Source organism: Syngnathus acus, chromosome 17 (assembly GCF_901709675.1).
Source record: "Syngnathus acus chromosome 17, fSynAcu1.2, whole genome shotgun sequence".
Classification (NCBI taxonomy): Eukaryota; Metazoa; Chordata; class Actinopteri; order Syngnathiformes; family Syngnathidae; genus Syngnathus; species Syngnathus acus.
In genome coordinates this window covers 10,876,911-10,895,320 of record NC_051102.1, presented here as the reverse complement: position 1 = coordinate 10,895,320, position 18,410 = coordinate 10,876,911, and the positions used below count along the sequence as shown (strand labels likewise).

Here is an 18,410-nt window from a genome sequence, read left to right as displayed (position 1 = left end):
ATGCTGTTTTTTGATGTTTATTGGGGTGGAACAGATGAATTGCATTTCCATTCATTTCAATGGGGAAAGCTCATCTTCGAAGTACGAGTTTCTGACGGAGCCTGCAAATAGCAAATATGGCCCTAAAATGTACACTTTGTTCTGATGACAAGGTAGAAAACATTTGCTGCACCCACATGCAAAGATGAAAATCCAATTTAGTGTCCTCAATGCTATTCAAATTTGGTTGCAATCAGTAAAGAGTTTGTCTGTGAAGGACCCCTTGAAACAGCTGGAAGGGAAAACAAAATAGCCCTAAAATGGATCCTTCCAACCAAAACTAGTACACTTCTCTCTCTTTCTGCACAAAAGATAATTCATTAGGATTTATAGTACAACATGATCTACTTACAGAATTGAACACTACAAAAATGATTTTAAATTGATGCTGTGCTTCCATGAATAAACATTTACAAGTAAACGCTTCAAGTTGTCATTGAATGCACCAATTAATAATGGTACCTCATGCCATACTTTCACTCATGTGGTGCTTTTGACCCTGCCACCATCTGCACCTACGTAGAATACGTACATGCAGCTCACTTTGTTCCATAAAAGAGACTCCAGGGAAACTATCCAGGTTCAGCTAATCATTTTACAAAAACAAAGTTACGCAATGGGGTGTTGTCAAAAGGTCCATTTGCCCAACCGTGTTAATTGTGCCCCTTTTGTTGAAAGCAATTGTCGCTGTACCACGTCGATTTTAGACATCATACACAAGTTCTGGAAAGCTGACATCTTTTGGCCCCGATTAATGATCCTAAATGTAGGCACGAGCTTCTGCAATGTAAACAAACACACAAAGGTCCTCCAGAAGTTGCACGTTCTCCCATCGCGAAAGTCTTTTGCTATGTCAATCTTCCAAAAGTCCCCGTCCTCTCAAAAGTACAACCCCTAGGTATAAAAAAGGCACAACTCTCCTTCTCCCGCTTGTGCACTTTCAAGGTAGGCTACGCAGTTTTTGCCGCAATTCCGTTTGCTGTGTGCACCCAGCAAAGAAAGAGGTGTCACACATGGAAGTCTGAGGCATGGTGGACCATCGACTTTTCCTGAGATGTACACGTGGAAAATACGTATATCACATCTTAAATCTAACTCATTGACTTCTGTAGTGTAATATAACGCTACTTTGAAGCTGAAAAAAGCTCTGTGCTGATACTTGTCAACAATTCATCTGATCTAATACTGTATTTTGATGTTCTGCCCTTGGCCTAATGCGGCAGGGACACGATCAGCGTTCGTTCGGGTGATCGTATCCACACTGTCAATACGACTATGGCGGTTAATTGAATGAAAAAGTGCAAAACGACATTTTACCTGCAGCTTTGGACGTGTGCAGGACAAACAGTGAAGTCCGTGAGATACGTATACGTAGGTGGCGAGATTTTCACAGAGAGCGCCTACATTTCAGAATTGCTCCAGTAACAGTGCTACGAGGGTGAGCAAAGGTTGAGCGGAAAGACAGGAGACTATGGCTCTACAAGACCTGACTTGGGGGGTGCAACAGGATGGCGTTGGCGTGCGGCCGTGGCCGGAGGACGCCGTTGCTGTAGTAGAAGTGATTGGTGAGCGCTTGGGACAGTTGGTAGGATTCAGAGCCGCCGCCGCCGTCGTCGTCGTCGTCGTCCTCCTGCTCCTCGCCCTCCGGCCCGCCGGTGGGGGGTGCCTGTGGGACCGGCGGACACCAGTTCTCTTCAGGCGCGGGGGCAGAGATCTCACAGACAACCAACGGGTCTCTCGCTCCCACAGCTTCGTTCGACTGAACTTTCAAAGGAACTAGAGATGATGGAAGACCAGAATCCTGCAAGTAAACATTTAATCGTATAAATATTGACAGACTATAGAGAAAATTGTGTCCAAAAACAGGTTCTATCAAAGTGAGAATGTTTTTCAACAGATGCTGACCAGTACCAGCGACATGTTGCTGCTCTTCTGGTAAGAGTTGGCTCTCCTCCTGTCCAAGTCAGTCACCGCCACGCTGGCGATTTCGCTTTCATCGTGCCAGACGACGGGGCGGCCCTCTGCCTCGAAACCACCCAGAGGTGCCCATCTGCCGCCCAGAGTTGACTGGCTCCCTCTGTAGATCGGCCGTTCCTGCAGGGCAGAAGACATAACGCCCATTGAAACTATTGATGTCAAAATGGAGGGGGGGGACTCACCAGAGACACTTGGCTATTTTTCATGTGGCTGTCTGATCTGTGCAAAGCGTAATCTTCAGACTGGGAACAAACATTGGCATGGATTAGGTGCGAAACACTTTGGGACTCCAAAAATAAAAAAGGTAAATCTTTTTCAAATGATTTAAATGGAAAATTTCAATTTAAAAACATTTCACTTATATTGAAAAAGAAAAGGAAAAAAAAGAAAATTAAAGTGAAAAAAACGATTAAAAGTTACAAACCAAAAACAAAGTCAACAAGTACATTTATTTTGAGAAAATGAGCAGTGGTTATTAAATCATTTGTTCACATTAAGGACGGCGTGTGAATTTGTGTCGTGGACGTAAACAACGTGCGGCGTACGTACCTGCGTTCGTAGATCCGAGCCGACAGAGTTGAGCCTCCTAAAGGAAGCCTGTCGAGATAAATTGTTGACTTCCTCCCTGAGGAGAGACGTCAACAAGAAAAGCATCAAAATGTGTTAATGACTTTCAATTTCCTGCGTGGCTCACATTTTGACACTGAGCTGTCTCTCCAGCTTTTTGTTGCGGCGCCGGTGGTGGCGGACGAGCAGCAGGACCACCACGGCCATGACGAGGACAGCGGCGGCGGCCGAGGCGGCGATGATGATGATGAGGGTGGACGATTCGGGCGCCGACACTTCCTTGCGCTGAGATTTTTCTGCAAGGAAAGAAGCTAACACACATGGTGACAATGTTCACGTGGGATACTTGACATGACATGCTGACTAGGCTAGTTTAGAAGAGGGATTGATTTTTCATCTTCAATTTATGTTTTTAATACCACAGAAGGTGACGATGAAGACATGAGGTCAAAAGAAAACAAAAATAGTCATAATGCTCACCAGTCACAGTCATGAAGTAGTCTGCCTTGGCCACGCCCACATCATTGCTGACGGCACACTGGTACAGGCCGCTGTCTTCCAGACGCAAGCTTCGGCCCAAAGTCAGGCGCCCTCCCGACACCGCGATGCCGTCCGGCAATGCCCCGCCCCTCCTGCGTACGCCGGAGAGGAGAACCTTTATGTTGATCATTTGGTGTGCAACTAAATCCCATTTTCAATCATTTATTGTATGGCTGGCGTGCAACCACAAATGTGCATGCATGAATGAACCTGAACCACAAAACACCTGACACTTCGCTCGAAATGTGGGCTTAGTGCAATGAAAAGACACACAATGGTTGCCCCCAGTTTCACCACATATAATTGTCACCCCGCCCCCCCTTCCCCACAACGTCACGTTTCGTGTGGCTGAATCCCAACTAACCTGCTGCATATACTACAACGTAGAGACAGGCCTTCAATTACTAGAACTATCTCTGTATGTATGGCTCCTTTAACGATAGTGACATTTACAACAATCTTGCTGCCGTCCATGTTCACTTCTACAGTATGTGCCAGGTGGGCCATACATACACAGGGAACGCAATGATGAAGTGCTTAGTAGTGATGGGAAAATGAAGCTTCATGAACCACTTGTTGTATTCTTTGGCTCCTCAAGATGACAATGTTGGTTTAAAGTGAGGGTTTTAAGAAATGGCAAGTCGGTGGGCTTTCAGCTTTTCCGTGAATAGACAGTGCCATCTAGAGGTCTTAGTAAACACAACAACGGGTTCATGAATCATCTTGAAGCTTCGTTTGCCCATCGTTAGTGCTTAGCGCTTGTTTCCTGCGTGTGACAAAAAAAAAACCCTCTCCTCTTATTTGAGGATTATGACACATGTTGTGTTAGTGCCGTGTACGTATGTGTGTCCCACCATGTCCAAGTGATGTTTTGGGGCACGGGGAAGCCGGTGGCGACGCAGGTGAGCGTCGCCTGGTCCAGACCTGCAAACCAGTCGTCCGTGGAGGCGGAGATGGTGGCGTCGGGGGGATCTGTTTGAGCCAGCACAACGATACAAAGTGATAGTATGTAGACAAACACATGGCCCAGTTGAATCTAATTCCAATTCCAAAACCCCATCCGATTGATGCAGGTTCCAAACGACGTGTGCATACTCACAGCGCACCACCAGCTGGTTCGGGATCCTCCGCGGATGCTCCAGTCCGGGGTGGCGCACCAGGCAGTCCAGCCGCTTGCCGTTCATGCTACGCAGCGGGTGCAGCGAGTAGTAACTGGAGACAGAGCCCCCCTCGTTGATGCGGTTTTGGGTCTGGCCCGGCACGGGGGTGTCCCAGGAGAGGGTAGGCGGCGGGCGGCCCACGGCGCGACATGAAGCGGCCACGCGGAACGACTGGCCCTCCACCAGTACCACCGGCTCCAGCGAGGCGATGGGAAGCACTGGATGGAAATGAATGCTGTGGTTACAACACGGAGAGGCGGCTCAGATTGTCTTTAGTTGCCGACGTGCATTTGGGAATGAGAGACTAATGCTTTCTGGGACTAAAAAAAAAAAAACCCAACAACAATAATGAGATGGCTGTCTTATGCATCCACATTGGGGCCCCTTCTTCCGTTTAATACCAGTGATAAATATTGCAAGAACCTTCCATGTTTCGGCTATAATGGAAACAAGTCATTGTGCCGGATGATAAGTGGCTGCTTGTAATGATGTCATGAGTCATTTGAAAAGTGAATGTTTTGCTGTTTGTTTACTCTGCCCAGGTAGCAACAACATCATGTCTTTTTTTTTAAGTCAACTTTCCTTGACATTTTGCAGCACACGGTCATAGGGTGTGCCGACTTGCGCAAACTCCTCCCCAGAAAGTGTGTTGACTTGTGTAACCATGTCATTCCAGTTGTTTATTTTGCCATTAGGCCTCCAAAACACCCACGCACGCACGCACACACACCAAATGAGTTCCAATTGAGTTCAGGTTGCTGGTCACTTTGTGGTGAAATTCAACAGAGGCCATGTTCGTGCTTCGTGTCTTCATAATATACGTACCTAAAAATGCATGGCTTTTAAGCGGTTGCTGCTGAAATCCTCATATATTGTGCGCGTTTAGGAGACAATGAGCCATTCTAATGTTTCGAGGTGTGGTTCATTTTGAACCATAGCACGCACTCTGCTCAGCTAAATAGAAGAAGAGGAGGAGGGAAAGGTCAGAAGAACTCAAATCCAGGTCGGATATCAAAATGCTTTTCGCTCAGTTTTATTCCTCAAATTATACTCATGGGTGAAGAATACAATGGACACTTTTTACGACCAGAGGAAGAAAGGCAGGTCGGTACTGGTGTACAAAGTGTCAATCTGTAGGTTACATGTGGCTGCACGATGAAAAGGAAAAAGGTCGCAAATTTGCAATACAAGACATAAAGACATCATTGTGTGCTTCCTCTCCAGCAACTGGTTCGACAGAAAGGTGATTAACCACGAAAGCTTCAGCTCGCCACAGGATGTTAGGAAGAACAACAAACCAAGCGTTCTGAACATTTTAAGGACTGAGAATTGCGCAAAAGAAACTCACCACAAAGTTGAACCACCATGTGGCACAACCTGCTACGTTTGATTGACAGCTAGGAGGAGGTCTCGGTACCAAGATGGACATGTCATAAAATAACTCCATTGCACTTATATAGAGGACAAAATGCTGTCCATAAAACACAAATGGGGTATCATTTTAATTACTTGTTGATTTGTATTACTTCCATTTCTTTATTACTTCCAACCTTTTTTGGGTATATTTTGTTTTCATTCATTTCATTTTTTTGATATTTGAAATATATTTTTAATGTATTTTCCATTGTTCTGACAATGTATTTTCTGTATTCTCCTTTTTTTATTACTTTGATTTGATTATTTAAATTCAGTTATATCATACATTATTATTCTAGGCAGATGACCCAATGGGCCTGAAGAGTCAACAACCATTTGTAGCGCCTCTATTGCTTCAACATTATGGATAGAGCCAAAAAAAAAAAAAAGTCAACTGAATAACTTACCCCACACGGTGAGCTTGATGCGCCTCTCAAAGTTTCCGTTGGGGAATGTGGAGATGTGGCAAGCGTACGTGCCATCGTCGGACTCTTCCGTGTTGGGGATGAGTAGTGCAGAGTGGACGGTGGGGTTGTCGCTCTCGAACTTCATGCGACCTGCATAGCGTCCGAATTCTGACAGCAGGAAGGAAGGAAAGAAGGAAAGCTTTTTAATTCAAATAAAGAAAGATATCCCACATTGCGTCAGTGCTTTGTGGTGTAAGGAGTCAGTTTCCTTTAGCTGTCAAAAATTTAATAGCAATGCCTATGTCACGTCAAAAAAAACATCCATTTTGGTGGTCATATAAGTGAAAATGTATGCGCTGGCACCTTCTGGAATCACCCAAAAACAATTTCACTGAAGTTTTGAGGAGTGGCCAGAAAAGTGTCCAAAAGGACTGAGCCATAATGCTGAATCTGCTTCACCTACCCGTGTGTCCATCTGCAAAGTGGGCGGTGATGATCTGGTCCTTGGTGCCGTCACGCAGCTCCTTGTACCAGGTCACCTGCACCACCTTCTCGTCCACGCTGGCCCGGTAGCGACACGGGAGGCGGGTGGCGCTCTCGGCCATCGAGCGCTGCAACGTGACAGCCTGGAGGGGCTCGATGAAGACGCCATGGGCGCACGCCACTGGTTCGGACATGAAAAGTATCAACCGTGGTCATAAAGTGGCACCCATGGCTCAGAGTATAAAAGAAAATCAAAACAAAAAAGAGGGAGGGAGTTTACTTGACTTGAATTGTATTGTTCATTGTGCTTCTCTTTTTAGAGTTGAAATGTACTACACATGATCAGATTATGATTTGTGGAAAAGTAGAATGTGGTTAACTGCCCTAGGTCAGTCCCATAGCATCTTCATTTTAAATGTTGAGAATTACGTCGATTGACAACGATGCATTTAGGTATCTGTGTGACATTCTGCTGAGTCTGTCTCATCAGGCGTGGAGGAAAAAGAAAAGGCAAAGCAGCAGAACAGAATGTGGCCATGTGGCATTCTTTGACTTCTTGCCCAACTCGGGTCACTGTTTGTTACCTCCACCAAGGAATTACGTTTTAGCACCGGTGCGTTTTTGCAAGATAATAATCAATCGACACTGGAAATACAGAGTTCAAAACATTCAAATCGCCAGATTAACAATCAGCAACCATAGTCAAACACCATCCTCATATCAAACACATTCTACAGCAAGTTAAATCCAGATCTAATCCAGACTGCAAGATTGGCACCAATGTAAACGCAACATGTCAAATTCCAACCACCAAATCATTTTCATTTGTGGGTGTTTTTAATTCAGCGGTTACTTGCTCGTTCTAGCCCCATGGCAAATCCCTGAAAAATAATTATGTTGGTGAGGCAAACGTTTGTTGCAAGAGAACTGGAAAAGCCTGTGTGGCAGCAAAACTGTGGTGCATTCAAGCGAGCTCGCATTTGTCTGTCTGCGTTGGTCTCATTTCATCGTTTCTTTTTCCCACACTGAGCTACTGTTTGGCCTTTATCAGCGCTGTAATCATTAATCAGCATGCTCATTAATCAGTAACCACTTTGGTTTCAAAAAAAAAAGAAAAAACGTGGGGAAAGAAAGCCGCATTTCAAAGTACAAATGTTTGACTTGAATCAGTGTTTGTGTCCCACGCCTTAGTGTATCTTCAGAGCTGTCACTAGAAGACCAAATGTTTGCATTAGCGCCCCAGTTGTTCAATATCCCGATCGATGCGTGCAACATTTGGCACAACCATTTTTTAAAAACAAATTTATCTTTCATATCGTTCAAAAGAGGTTACGACTACACGAAGGAATACAGAGGCATTCAAAACTACTACTCGACTGTCATGTATGTGAAAGTAATACGTAATACTACGACTCCTACTCACCGAAGAGGAAGACAAGGAGCGGCGAAAAGTTCAACTTTTGCCGAGTAATCTCCATCCTGCTTCCTCGAGTGAAGCCGCTTTAATTCCAGTTACTTCAAGCAAAATTCTCACGCAACCGCTAAATAATCAGAATCGGACATATTTGTTCTATTGGCGCGCGTGCAGGTGAGTCGAGTCTTAAATCCAGGTTGGGGGAAAAAGGCCTTATTATTTTTTTAGGAGAATTCGCTCCAGTTTAACAACGAATTGTTAACTATTAAATAAAGGAACAAAAGTCATGTTGACACGGGAGAAGGTCCGAGAAAGTGTGTCGCTCAATCCCGCTGCACCTGCTGCTGGCCTTTAGGCCACGCCCACATACACGAAGGTGCATTCGAGATGCGTTTGCTGATCCGCGGAATAAGCAGAACCGTTTACTAGTAGCGCACACAACAACACTGCTACTACACATTCATTAGGTGCCTGTGCTTCCAACAGTCCTACTAACACTTACATCTATTCCAATCAATATACTATATTTATTAGGACAAATACCACCAGTACTGCAATACTGTGGCATTATTATTGTAAATACAAATAGTTTACAGTGTGTGAGCATAGCTGGCTGGATAGCTAGCTAAAATGGCACAATTTTGGTAGCGGAACTTGTCACGCTCCCAGTGATGAGGCAGGGCAATCTTTTGTACGGAATAACAGGGTTTAATGCTGGAAAAGTACTAACAACACGCTATACAATGCTAACAAGAGTTAACAAAAACATAAAAAAGGAAAATACAAAGACCCCCCCAAAAATCTACGTTAGCATTCATTGTTTTTTTACAGGCCACTCGTAGAAACATTCGGAGAAAAGTTGCATCATAACTTAGGCACCTTACAATTTTTTTTGAATAAAAATGCAACCTTTTGGAGCTGTAAAAAAACTCTGGTGAGGAGTTCTTTCCGTTTGGATGTTTCTGTTAGAAATGTGCCGGACATCACTTGCACAACATCTGACCACTTAAGGCAGTTTATGGTTTACTGATATGCAAAAGCAAAAGTATCAAGATGGGGGATGAGACTTTGATAGGTTTGTTACATTAAGAAAAATCCACATTTAGAAAAAATAAATTAGCTTAATGCGAGCATGTCAGTCAACAGATAAGAGCAGGAAATGCACCCACTAAATGTTATGTTGTCACCTGTTGTTAAAGCTACTTAAAAGAGGAATGTTGCTTGGTTTTACACATATATTTATGTTTTAAGTGTAAAGGTGTTGTTTTTGTGTGTTAAAGTGAAACATCAACGCTAATCGCAAACATGAACACAAAGACAGAGAATCTAGAAAAAAATGTTATTTGCGCACATAAGTTGCTACATTCTGAAGTGAGTACCGAAGATCTGGGCCACACGACAAGATTCAAACTGGATTCTCACCTCCAATAAAACAGTTGTATCAAAAAAAGAAGTTGGAGTCTTTTGAAGGGATTCGTATCAAGAATAAAATGGTATTTTTCCAAAAGTAATGCCAATTTTGAGAATAAAATCACATCAAAAAGCCGACTTTTCCAAGACTGAAGTCTAACTTCAAGAATTCTTATTTCTCAGGATAAAGGTTAGATTTTTAAAGACAGGTGCATTTTCAAGAATGAAGTCACATTTCTTTAGCGCAAGTGGACTTTTTAAAAAGTAGCATATTTCTAGGTTTAAAGTACAAGTTGCATTTTTTTTTACCACGAATCAAGTCATTTTTTTCATGCAATTGTAATTGAACTGTAATATTTTTGTGTGACTATGTGAAAATGTGTGTTTATTCGCTTCATTTATTTAGTCCAGACAGATGCAACATGATTATTTCAAGTATTATTGGTCTAATAATTGCCAATGGCATTTTTAACTATCAAAAAAAAAAAAAAAATTCCAATGGGCCTGCATTTATTTGCTTTACATTTTCTTGTTTTTTTGAATTTGCTATTCTCATCATGAAAACATAACAAAATAATGATTTGTTTTATCAGTGTGGCCCTAGATCGTGCTTTGTATGAAAGGAAAAAGGGGTACAAAACAGTAAGGAACCAGCTGCGGTGGGGCAGCGGTGGTGCGTTGCAGTCACTTTTCCAGCTGAGCGGACGCAACATCATAGTCGTGGTAGTGTAATGCCAGTTCAGTGGTTACAACAAAAAAAGGCGCCTTTGTAAAAAAAATGTTTTTTTTTCAACAATGTGCTGCAATAACAACACCAGTCAAAGGCATCCAGAGCTGATTTGAGGTTGTTTTTTGGCGTCCTTCACACGGACGTCTCGGACTGAAGCCGCATGACAAACTTGTGGCTTTTGGGGTCCACAAACTCCTCGCCAAGGCGCAGGAAGGGCAGCGGCGTGACGGTGACCACCAGGGAGAAGTCAAGGCGGCGCACGGAGAAGACCAGGCCTTGGCGCAAGGCCGCTGTTACGGGCTCCTCGCTCACCAGTGTCCACTGGCGCCCCCTGCCGTTATGCTGTTGGTACTGCATGGTGGGCCCCGGGCTCAGGTAACGCTCCAGGAAGGCCTACACAAGTTTTGAAAGATATATATGAATACTGGATTTGGATCAAAAGTGATTTGTTTGGTTATTTGTAGATGATTTTCATGCTAATGAGATGAATTGGACATGCACTGAGGAGGGTATACAGGGAGAAAGAAGGATGCTGAGGAGGGAGGCCAAAGAGGCACTTGATATGCAGGTGGTCGGTAATAATCAATTGGGTAGTTTTTGGACCTTGGGCGTCATGTTGTGCGTGATGCAGAACTGCAGATGTGTGAGGATGCTCTCCATGCTGTGGAAAGCCTGCTGCCGCGTGGTCCTCAGGTACTTCTGCATGGCCCGCGCCATGGGGGCGAAGATGGCCTGCGCCGCCTCGCGGGGGTCCATCACCTCGCGTGGGTGTTTTGGGGACGAGGTCAACGCTGCCTCCTCTTCATGGAGGCGCTTGATGTGCGTGAACGCCTCTTCTACTGCCACCACCAGCCTGCAATGTTAGACGGGTGTTTTTGTTGTAATAAAGCTGCAATAGCATCTGAAATTTCAACATTATAGGTTAGGAATTTGTAAGAAGGGGGGGGCAAGAGTTGGAGGAGAGAGAGCGAGAGACTCCCCCTGGTGTATAGTGGGACTATAACACCAAACACTTTAAAGCACACATTGTTCATTACAGGCTAAGACAATGCCCCCATTTGGGCATTTAAGCTCACTACATACAAGATGAAAGATGTCCCTCTCTCTCTCTACCTGGCCTTGCGCTTGCGGATCCTGCGGTCCATCTCTGCCTCCTCGTAGTAGAACTCGTTGTGGGAGTTGTCTCGCCTCCTGGCGGCGGCAGCGATCATGGCGCGCGACTGGCCCGTGGAATTATTGGCAGGGTTTTCTGTGCAGGAAAAGTTTCCTACACCTCAATGTTTTTGTGTAATTACGTACTAAATATATTTTTGAGACAACACAAACAGTACACAAGGGTTTTTTAACGGTGGGATTTGAGTTCCAGGAAGACGTTTTCATGATAATGTAAAGCTTTGTAAAAAGAAATATAGAATTAATCTCTGCGTTAAAAGAGGCAGTGTAGTGTTTACCGTCCAGTGAGTAGACTTTGAAGCCTGTCATCTTCTTGGACAGAATGGATTTTGGCAGGTTGACCAGGGCGGGATTGTAGACAGGGAAGTCGTTGTAGTAGTGGTCCAAAACCCACACGGCAGCCCGCTGGATACTGGAAGACGGTAACAACTGTTGTCAATTGTTGTGTATGTTGGTCACGTTGGTATGGGCTGCCTGCCTGCCTGCCCGTGCTAGTGACTGCTGCCATGCGTTACATACTAGAGAGTGTTTGTGGCTCACTTGACAGACAGACAGACATCAATGCTGAGCTGTGTTTCCAACACCGCTGCAGCAGTACAAATATTGGCTGAATAAGAATGGAAATAATTACAGGTTGCGGACACGAACCTGAGGTGGCCCACGTTGTAGAAGCGACTGGCCCCGTCCGTGCTGCGCACCACTTTGAGACAGAATGCGGGCTGCAGATGGCGCACCTCCAGCAGCACCAGCGCCAGGTACTGGATGAACAGCAGCGCATCTACCAGCGAGGCGGCGTACTCCACGATGCCCCGGTAGTCTCGCTCGCGGGGCTCCAGCACGCGCACGCCGTAAAAGAGCCAGTAGGATGCCACGAAGAGGAAGACCAGCACCATGAGCAGGCAGCGGAAGACAAAGAAGCGCGGCAGGGTGGCGCGCGGCGGGCGCAGGAACAGCGCCCACGAGGAGATGAGCAGCACCAGCAGCTTGAACGCCAGCGAGACGTAGAGGCCCTCGCAGGGCGTGCCGCACGGCTCCAGGGTGTCGCGCCACAGCGCGTGCGGCAGCACCAGGAAGGCCAGCGGCGTCACCAGCGCAAAGAAGCTCAGGCAGCCGCCCAGCGCCGGGCCCAGGAAGCGCTTGCACTCCAGGGGTGTCGACTCCTCCAGGTCCTTGGTGACTCGGGTCAGGTCCTCATTGGAGATGCTGTGCTCCGACGTCCCCGTGACAACGGTGGTGGTCTCGCCCCAGTTGTCATCCTAGCGGACAAGAGGAAAGGCCAGTTGAAACAAGAGCGCTGGGAGTTTGAGAGCTGCTTTTCACTTTTCGGGGGAAATTTGGTTCAGTTACAATTACATTCAATTCAGATGAGATTTTTCCAGGTATGGTGTAAATTAAGTCAGAAAACCAAAATGGCGACCTTTCCCGTCTTTTCCAAGGTTGCATTTCCAGTACGATACATGAAACGCAGAGGTGTTTTTTTCACTCACCCGGTCGTCCCCGCGGGTGGACTCGGCGTCGAGCAGCGGCTCTCCGGGCGTCTGGATTGTCACCGACTTGTCTCCGCGGCTGCTGCCATCTCTGCTTTTGGAGCGATGCCTCCGATCCCTGCCAGATACCAAGCGGGACACTTGATGACATTGTGGCAGGAAGCTGCACTCTTGCCAGCGGCGGACGGACCGCCGACTCCCCTACCTGTGTTTGCGGGAGCTCCGGGAGTGGGACGACTTGTACGAGTAGCCGGAGTACTGGGATTCGTTGTCCATGTCTCGGGCGGGCGGCGAGCGGGCTTTGTGAGCCCCGCTTCCTCCTCCTCCTCCGCCCGTGCCGCACGGCTTGCCGACGCCGCCCAGCTGGATCTTGCGCTCGGAGATAGACTTGGTGGAGAGGGCCAGCGGCAGCTTGAGCAGGTCAACCTTGCTCCTGAGTGAATCTATCTTGGAGGCCGAGGAGGGGACCGTGGGAGAAGGCAATGGGGGGTTGGGTGGGCGAGGGGAGCGGGGGGAAGAGGAGGAGAGGGGCGGGAGAGGATGGCGGGTAGGAGAGTCAAGGCAGGGAGAGAGAGCAGAGGCTTCCGTGATCTGAAAGACAAACCAATAACTATCAAATGACGCGACAATAACTGCTACTTTGAAATCATCAGAATGACTAGAAATCATCCGCAGAGCGACGGACCGACTGGGCGAGGTTGGAATCGGGACAGAAAACTCGAGGATGGAGAACGATGGCCGCACGTGGAAATTTAGAGCTATGACGTTTCAGAAAAAAAAAACAACAACTCATAATTCAAAACTGTTACTAAATACAATGTATTACATATGATATTATTGTAGTAAAAATTGAATCTCTAATGTTTTTTGTTATGAATGTGCGACCTGTTGATATTGAAAGCCCATCTGCCAAATATTTCTAGATGACGCAGATGAGTGAAGTAGCGCCATCTCGTGGCACACGGCATAAGGAAATGTAAAATGGTCGCCAGGTCGACATGAAAAAGGGAAACGGCGTCTCTCATCACCCCCGCGTGGGAATCAAAGTGAGCGCTGTGGCACATTAACCCACTAAAACCTTTTTTGGCCGTGTGCACTTGGCAAAACGCTACTGGCGGCGGCGGTTAGTCATCTCACAACGCCGGCGCTAGCACCGACACAAAGGCGGCCATATTGGATTACGCCGTTTTCACACAAAAAAAACTCGTTTGGCCTCTCCCCTTTCCTCCTCGCATTCCCTCTGTGGCGTCGCCCGTCCCCGTGGAAACCTGGCCTGGTCGCTGCCATGGCGATGAAAGGAGGAGGGGCGGGGGGGGGTCGTAGGTTGACAGTTGCCGCGGTGACATGACCTCAAAGCGCCCTCTGCTACGACGCCCCCCCCCTCACACACAAAACAAACCAAAATAGAAGGGCGGCCATGATGGATGCCAGGCTGTCATACGCCGGTTAGTGGATAAAAGGTGGGCGTGGCTCAGAGGGTGCTCTGCCTTGGCCTTCTGGGAGGAATCAAGCGTTGCCATTAAACTCCAATGGCGGCTGGATCTTACATGAGCCAATTAAAATCCACTTCCTGTCCAGCCAAAGACCAAAACACGATGACTCTTGGCATGTGCACATTACAATGATCACCGCCACATCTTTGGTTTTCTTTGCCTGGCCAACATTGAATTCTTTGCATTCCACCAAAATAGCGTACGGTGTTATAAAGTACAAGACCTAAACAATGTGCCAATTTTTGAACTGCACTACGAAATACAATTTGTTGGTCTTTTTGGGAGGCTAGAATGGCTTAACACCACTTCCATTACTTTCAACTTTTTGAATTATTATTATTTTGAATTCTAAGTGATATTGTGAATGTTGTTTTAACGAAGCAAATTTTCTCATTACAGAATGTCGTCATTATAATATTATAAAAAGAAGGCAACTAAAACAAAGGAGGATGAAGTGCATTTTCAAGCCTCACTCGTGATTCGACTTGCCATTCTCTCAATTCTGTGTTTACCAAAAACAACAACGACGACGACGACAAGGAGGCTGAATTCAATTTGGAGCGCATCAGGTGATGTTTGTGCATTTGAACAATGGATCATTTGCTCCACAAAAGCTAACTGACGCTACAATTCAAAATGAATTTCCACATGAGTGCTCCACTAGCCTGTCCTGTTTGAAACCCAGGCGCAATTCAGCAATGACCTTTCAAAAGCATGCACATACTTTTGCAATCATGACGTCACGTTGCCATTACGCCTCATAATGAGACGCATGTGGTCGTCGGCATATGAGAGTCAGCCCCGAGCGAGCGAGCGAGCGAGCGAGCAGGCGGTACACTAAATTGGAACATGAAGAGAAGACAGGAACAAACAGAACATTTCTACCCTCTTTTAGCAGACTTAGCAATGATCGAAGAGCCCGACTTTGCTATCAAGAAAACATTTTGCCAGCTGCCGGATGGGGTCTTTGAAGAAGCTACATTTGCGGATAACAATTGAAGTTGGCATCTCACAATCCCAGCATAGTATACATTGCAGCAGAAATAGAAAAACACCAAAGGTGTTTCCACTGCTGTACTCTAATTTACCTGTATTTTGTCCTACTAAGATGATTTGAAACATATACGAACACATTTTGGGCTGCAAACAGGTTAAGACAATGGTGGAAATGTACTCTTGTGACACTACGTATTGTGCAAGGCTGTGAGTGAGAACGTGGCCAAACACTTGATCCAAACAGGTGTGGTCCAGTGGTAGCGAAGATCGGGTTGCCTATTCATCCCCTGGCCCTATACGTGCAAGTGCATCGAATAGTCTTCGATGAATGTTTCGTTTCAAGCTAAATGTTGTGGCGCAAACGGATCATAAAAACGTACTCAGGACAATGAAACTCTAGCCCACCGCCAAAACCGCCCACGAGTCTTCTGACAAGCTGCTGATAATGTACTGTATGAATTATTACAAAGGACGTAACGGCGAAGCCCATAAAAGTGCTTTCAGGGGCCGACATTTCAGAAAAAGCTCTCCAGTTGATTTATGCGCTCAACCGCATGGTTTACTGTAAAATCATGAATGGAGCGGAAGTCGTGTACTTTCCAAGAACAGAGTTGTTTGTCCATCCAGTCTGTCGTGAAAAAAAACAATTACAATCACCACAAAGCAACGACCTACCGGCCGTCCATTTTCAGAGGACAATGGTAATAGACCGCAACACAATATTTTCGTATTTACAAAAACATTCCCAAAGTGACTTTACCATCCTCTGTGCACGACCCCCAAAAAATTCGAATGGAATGCTAATTGTCGCAATTACCCTTTGTCCCTGGTCATAACGTGTCCGCAGAGGAATCAAACATTTTAAGACGGCCGGCAGCTGCCCGCCATGGCCAAACGTTTTAGGAACACCACCGCCCAGCTCCATCCAGTGGCCATTTGAGGCCTACGAGACCAACTGTGTAAATACACACACACACACACACAGTAGACCACCACCACCACCACCACCACCAGCAGCAGCCATGGTTTCCTCGCACGACATCAGTTAAGCAACTGCTACGGGCAGCCTTTCCTGCACACAAGGCTAGCAAAGTGGAGCAGGTGTGTCATGTCCACTCCATTCAGTACGCCGTCATGTATTACACTTAGATTTCCTTTATTTGTCAGAACGCAATGTCGTGACATGACTGAAGCACAAGTAACTTTCTGTAGTACCGCCAGACGTTGGCCAACAGTTTTTGCGCTTTTCCATGCTCAAAATTTGACAAGAAAAGTACAGGCGAACATTTGCAACCTTGAACCGAGAATGCAGGTTTTTCTGCCTTCAAAAACAAGCATACTGGCATAGGGACCAGATCTTAAATCAAACCGTTAGAGTTTAACATGTGACTCCGTTTCTAAGAAACAATAACTGCATCCAGTAGCTTAATAAACTGACAGCTGTAAAATTGGAATACATGACATATAAATGCATCATATATACTTCAGAATGTGTTCCAGTGACGACAAATTTTCCTCATGAAGTAAGTGTCATGTATTTGCCATTAAAATATTTCAAATGAAGGTGGGGGAGACTAGGCAAACCCGACTGTTATGTTAACCCTCAGTACCAATTACCGCTGCTCAAATGTAAAACAAGTCAGTAAATATCGCCAATACACAAGCTCGCATACCACTGGCGTTTTATTACCTCCATCCAGGGGGCTTTCATTGACATGGTTTTGTTTGCTTGGGTGCAAGGGCCTGCTTTTAAAACATCAAGCAGGAAAACTTCAAATTTACATGGAGTGGTAATTGAACTCATGACAAATTGATTTAAAAACAAAAAACACACATATGGCCTAGATATGCTAACGTGTCAAACACCTTGAACATGTAAATACTTCAAAAAGTGTATCAAACAAACTTACTATATTAAAAAGTAAAAATTAGGAAAGAACAATTTCTTATACATGAACGTAAGAGAAAACATAAAACATTAAGTACAAAATAAATGAGCAAAACGTCCTTTAGACTGTTAAAAGAAGGTAAAAGCTATGTATGAACGTTTAACCCTTTAGGCTGGTATCTTACAGAGTAGCACAACATTTCCTTTCAAATACTGGAGGAAAATTCAATATAGTACTTGCCTCGGGGCCGTTCGAACAAAAATGGAGTTCAAACACTCTTTATAGCGCGTGTAAAAGTCATCAAATGTGCAATACTGTATCTTGGAATTTGGGAGTCGTGCCCCATCACTGGCTGTTCGCCAAATACACTCATGTTGCTCGGCCAACATTTCAGCATTTTGGCTCTTTTTCGAGGTATTTGGGCCAGCGAAATGGGATAAGAATGTGGAAAAAAAGAAGAAAAGTATTGTAGATCTCCTGTGATGACAGTACAGTGGGCCGCACACCCCGAAATGTTTGCTCCTCTCCCCGCTAAATGAATGACTTCCACGGCTAAAGTGTCCTCCAGCGTCGGCACAATTTTGGCTTCATCGCCCACTGTCTTAGTCGCTTCATTCCCGGTTAAAAAGTGGAAGCTTACGTGGCCCTTGGCGGGGGAGTACAACAAGCAACCTCCTAATCTTGCTTGGCTGCGGTTTGAACAAGTGGGGGAGAAAGAAAAGAAAAGAAAAGAAAAGGAGAGGAGGCGACCATCGCGTCCTCTCCACCATTGTTTGTTGAGCCCATCCACGACGAAGCTAACCTGCCCCCTTTTCCACTTCTCTCCTCTAATTAAAGCTTTTTCGTCAACCCCACAACAGCGCCGCTCATACAGCACTCGCGCATCACCGCCACTTGCATTTGAAGATATTTGAAATGTAAAACGAGGACTTACTTAGGGCAGAGTGTCCATGCAGTTATTTGTCTCACTTTCCACTTTCTTTCCGCTCGGCCGTGAAAGCCCCCCCCACTCCCCTTGCCCCGCCCCGCCCCGCCCATCACTGCTTGCCCACTGGGAGGTTAGACGGAAAAGGCGGGGCTTAGCTCCGCGTTTAAACATAAACTCATATCAATATTTTAAACTCACATCCACTTGTACAATGAGCATTGATATTTTTTGTCGGAATTACCATTAAATTCAGTCTAAAAAAATATTTAGTGTAGTTGCAAACCAAATATACGTTTACGTA

At 45.7% G+C, this 18,410-nt stretch overlaps 2 protein-coding genes across 9 annotated transcripts; both read right to left on the bottom strand.

Annotated features, from left to right (window-relative positions):
- Position 1: 1 nt before the first annotated feature.
- Positions 2-8,340, bottom strand: nectin4b (nectin cell adhesion molecule 4b). 5 transcript variants are annotated; one of them, XR_005100988.1, is made up of 12 exons: positions 8,013-8,340; positions 6,570-6,773; positions 6,107-6,274; positions 4,223-4,501; positions 3,978-4,095; positions 3,064-3,215; positions 2,711-2,894; positions 2,566-2,641; positions 2,199-2,258; positions 1,945-2,133; positions 645-1,840; positions 2-518 (listed from the first exon to the last, which is right to left on the bottom strand). XR_005100988.1 is itself a non-coding variant. In XM_037277262.1 (11 exons), the coding sequence occupies exons 1-11, from the start codon at positions 8,065-8,067 to the stop codon at positions 1,517-1,519; spliced, it is 1,809 nt and encodes a 602-aa protein (XP_037133157.1). In that variant the 5' UTR covers positions 8,068-8,340; the 3' UTR covers positions 2-1,516. The 5 variants fall into 5 exon arrangements, 4 of the variants coding, with proteins under 4 accessions (XP_037133157.1, XP_037133161.1, XP_037133158.1 ...); XM_037277262.1 differs by having other exon boundaries at positions 2-1,840; XM_037277266.1 differs by having other exon boundaries at positions 2-1,840; positions 2,711-2,879.
- Positions 8,341-8,695: 355 nt separating this feature from the next.
- vangl2 (VANGL planar cell polarity protein 2) lies at positions 8,696-18,202 on the bottom strand. Of its 4 annotated transcripts, none has more exons than XM_037276283.1 (8): positions 18,116-18,202; positions 13,009-13,250; positions 12,804-12,921; positions 11,965-12,572; positions 11,595-11,728; positions 11,257-11,410; positions 10,747-10,996; positions 8,696-10,536 (listed from the first exon to the last, which is right to left on the bottom strand). In XM_037276283.1, the coding sequence occupies exons 2-8, from the start codon at positions 13,077-13,079 to the stop codon at positions 10,276-10,278; spliced, it is 1,596 nt and encodes a 531-aa protein (XP_037132178.1). In that variant the 5' UTR covers positions 13,080-13,250; positions 18,116-18,202; the 3' UTR covers positions 8,696-10,275. The 4 variants fall into 4 exon arrangements, with proteins under 4 accessions (XP_037132178.1, XP_037132179.1, XP_037132180.1 ...); XM_037276284.1 differs by having other exon boundaries at positions 11,257-11,392; positions 18,116-18,200; XM_037276285.1 differs by lacking the exon at positions 18,116-18,202 and having other exon boundaries at positions 13,009-13,367.
- Between the last annotated feature and the right edge of the window lie 208 nt (positions 18,203-18,410).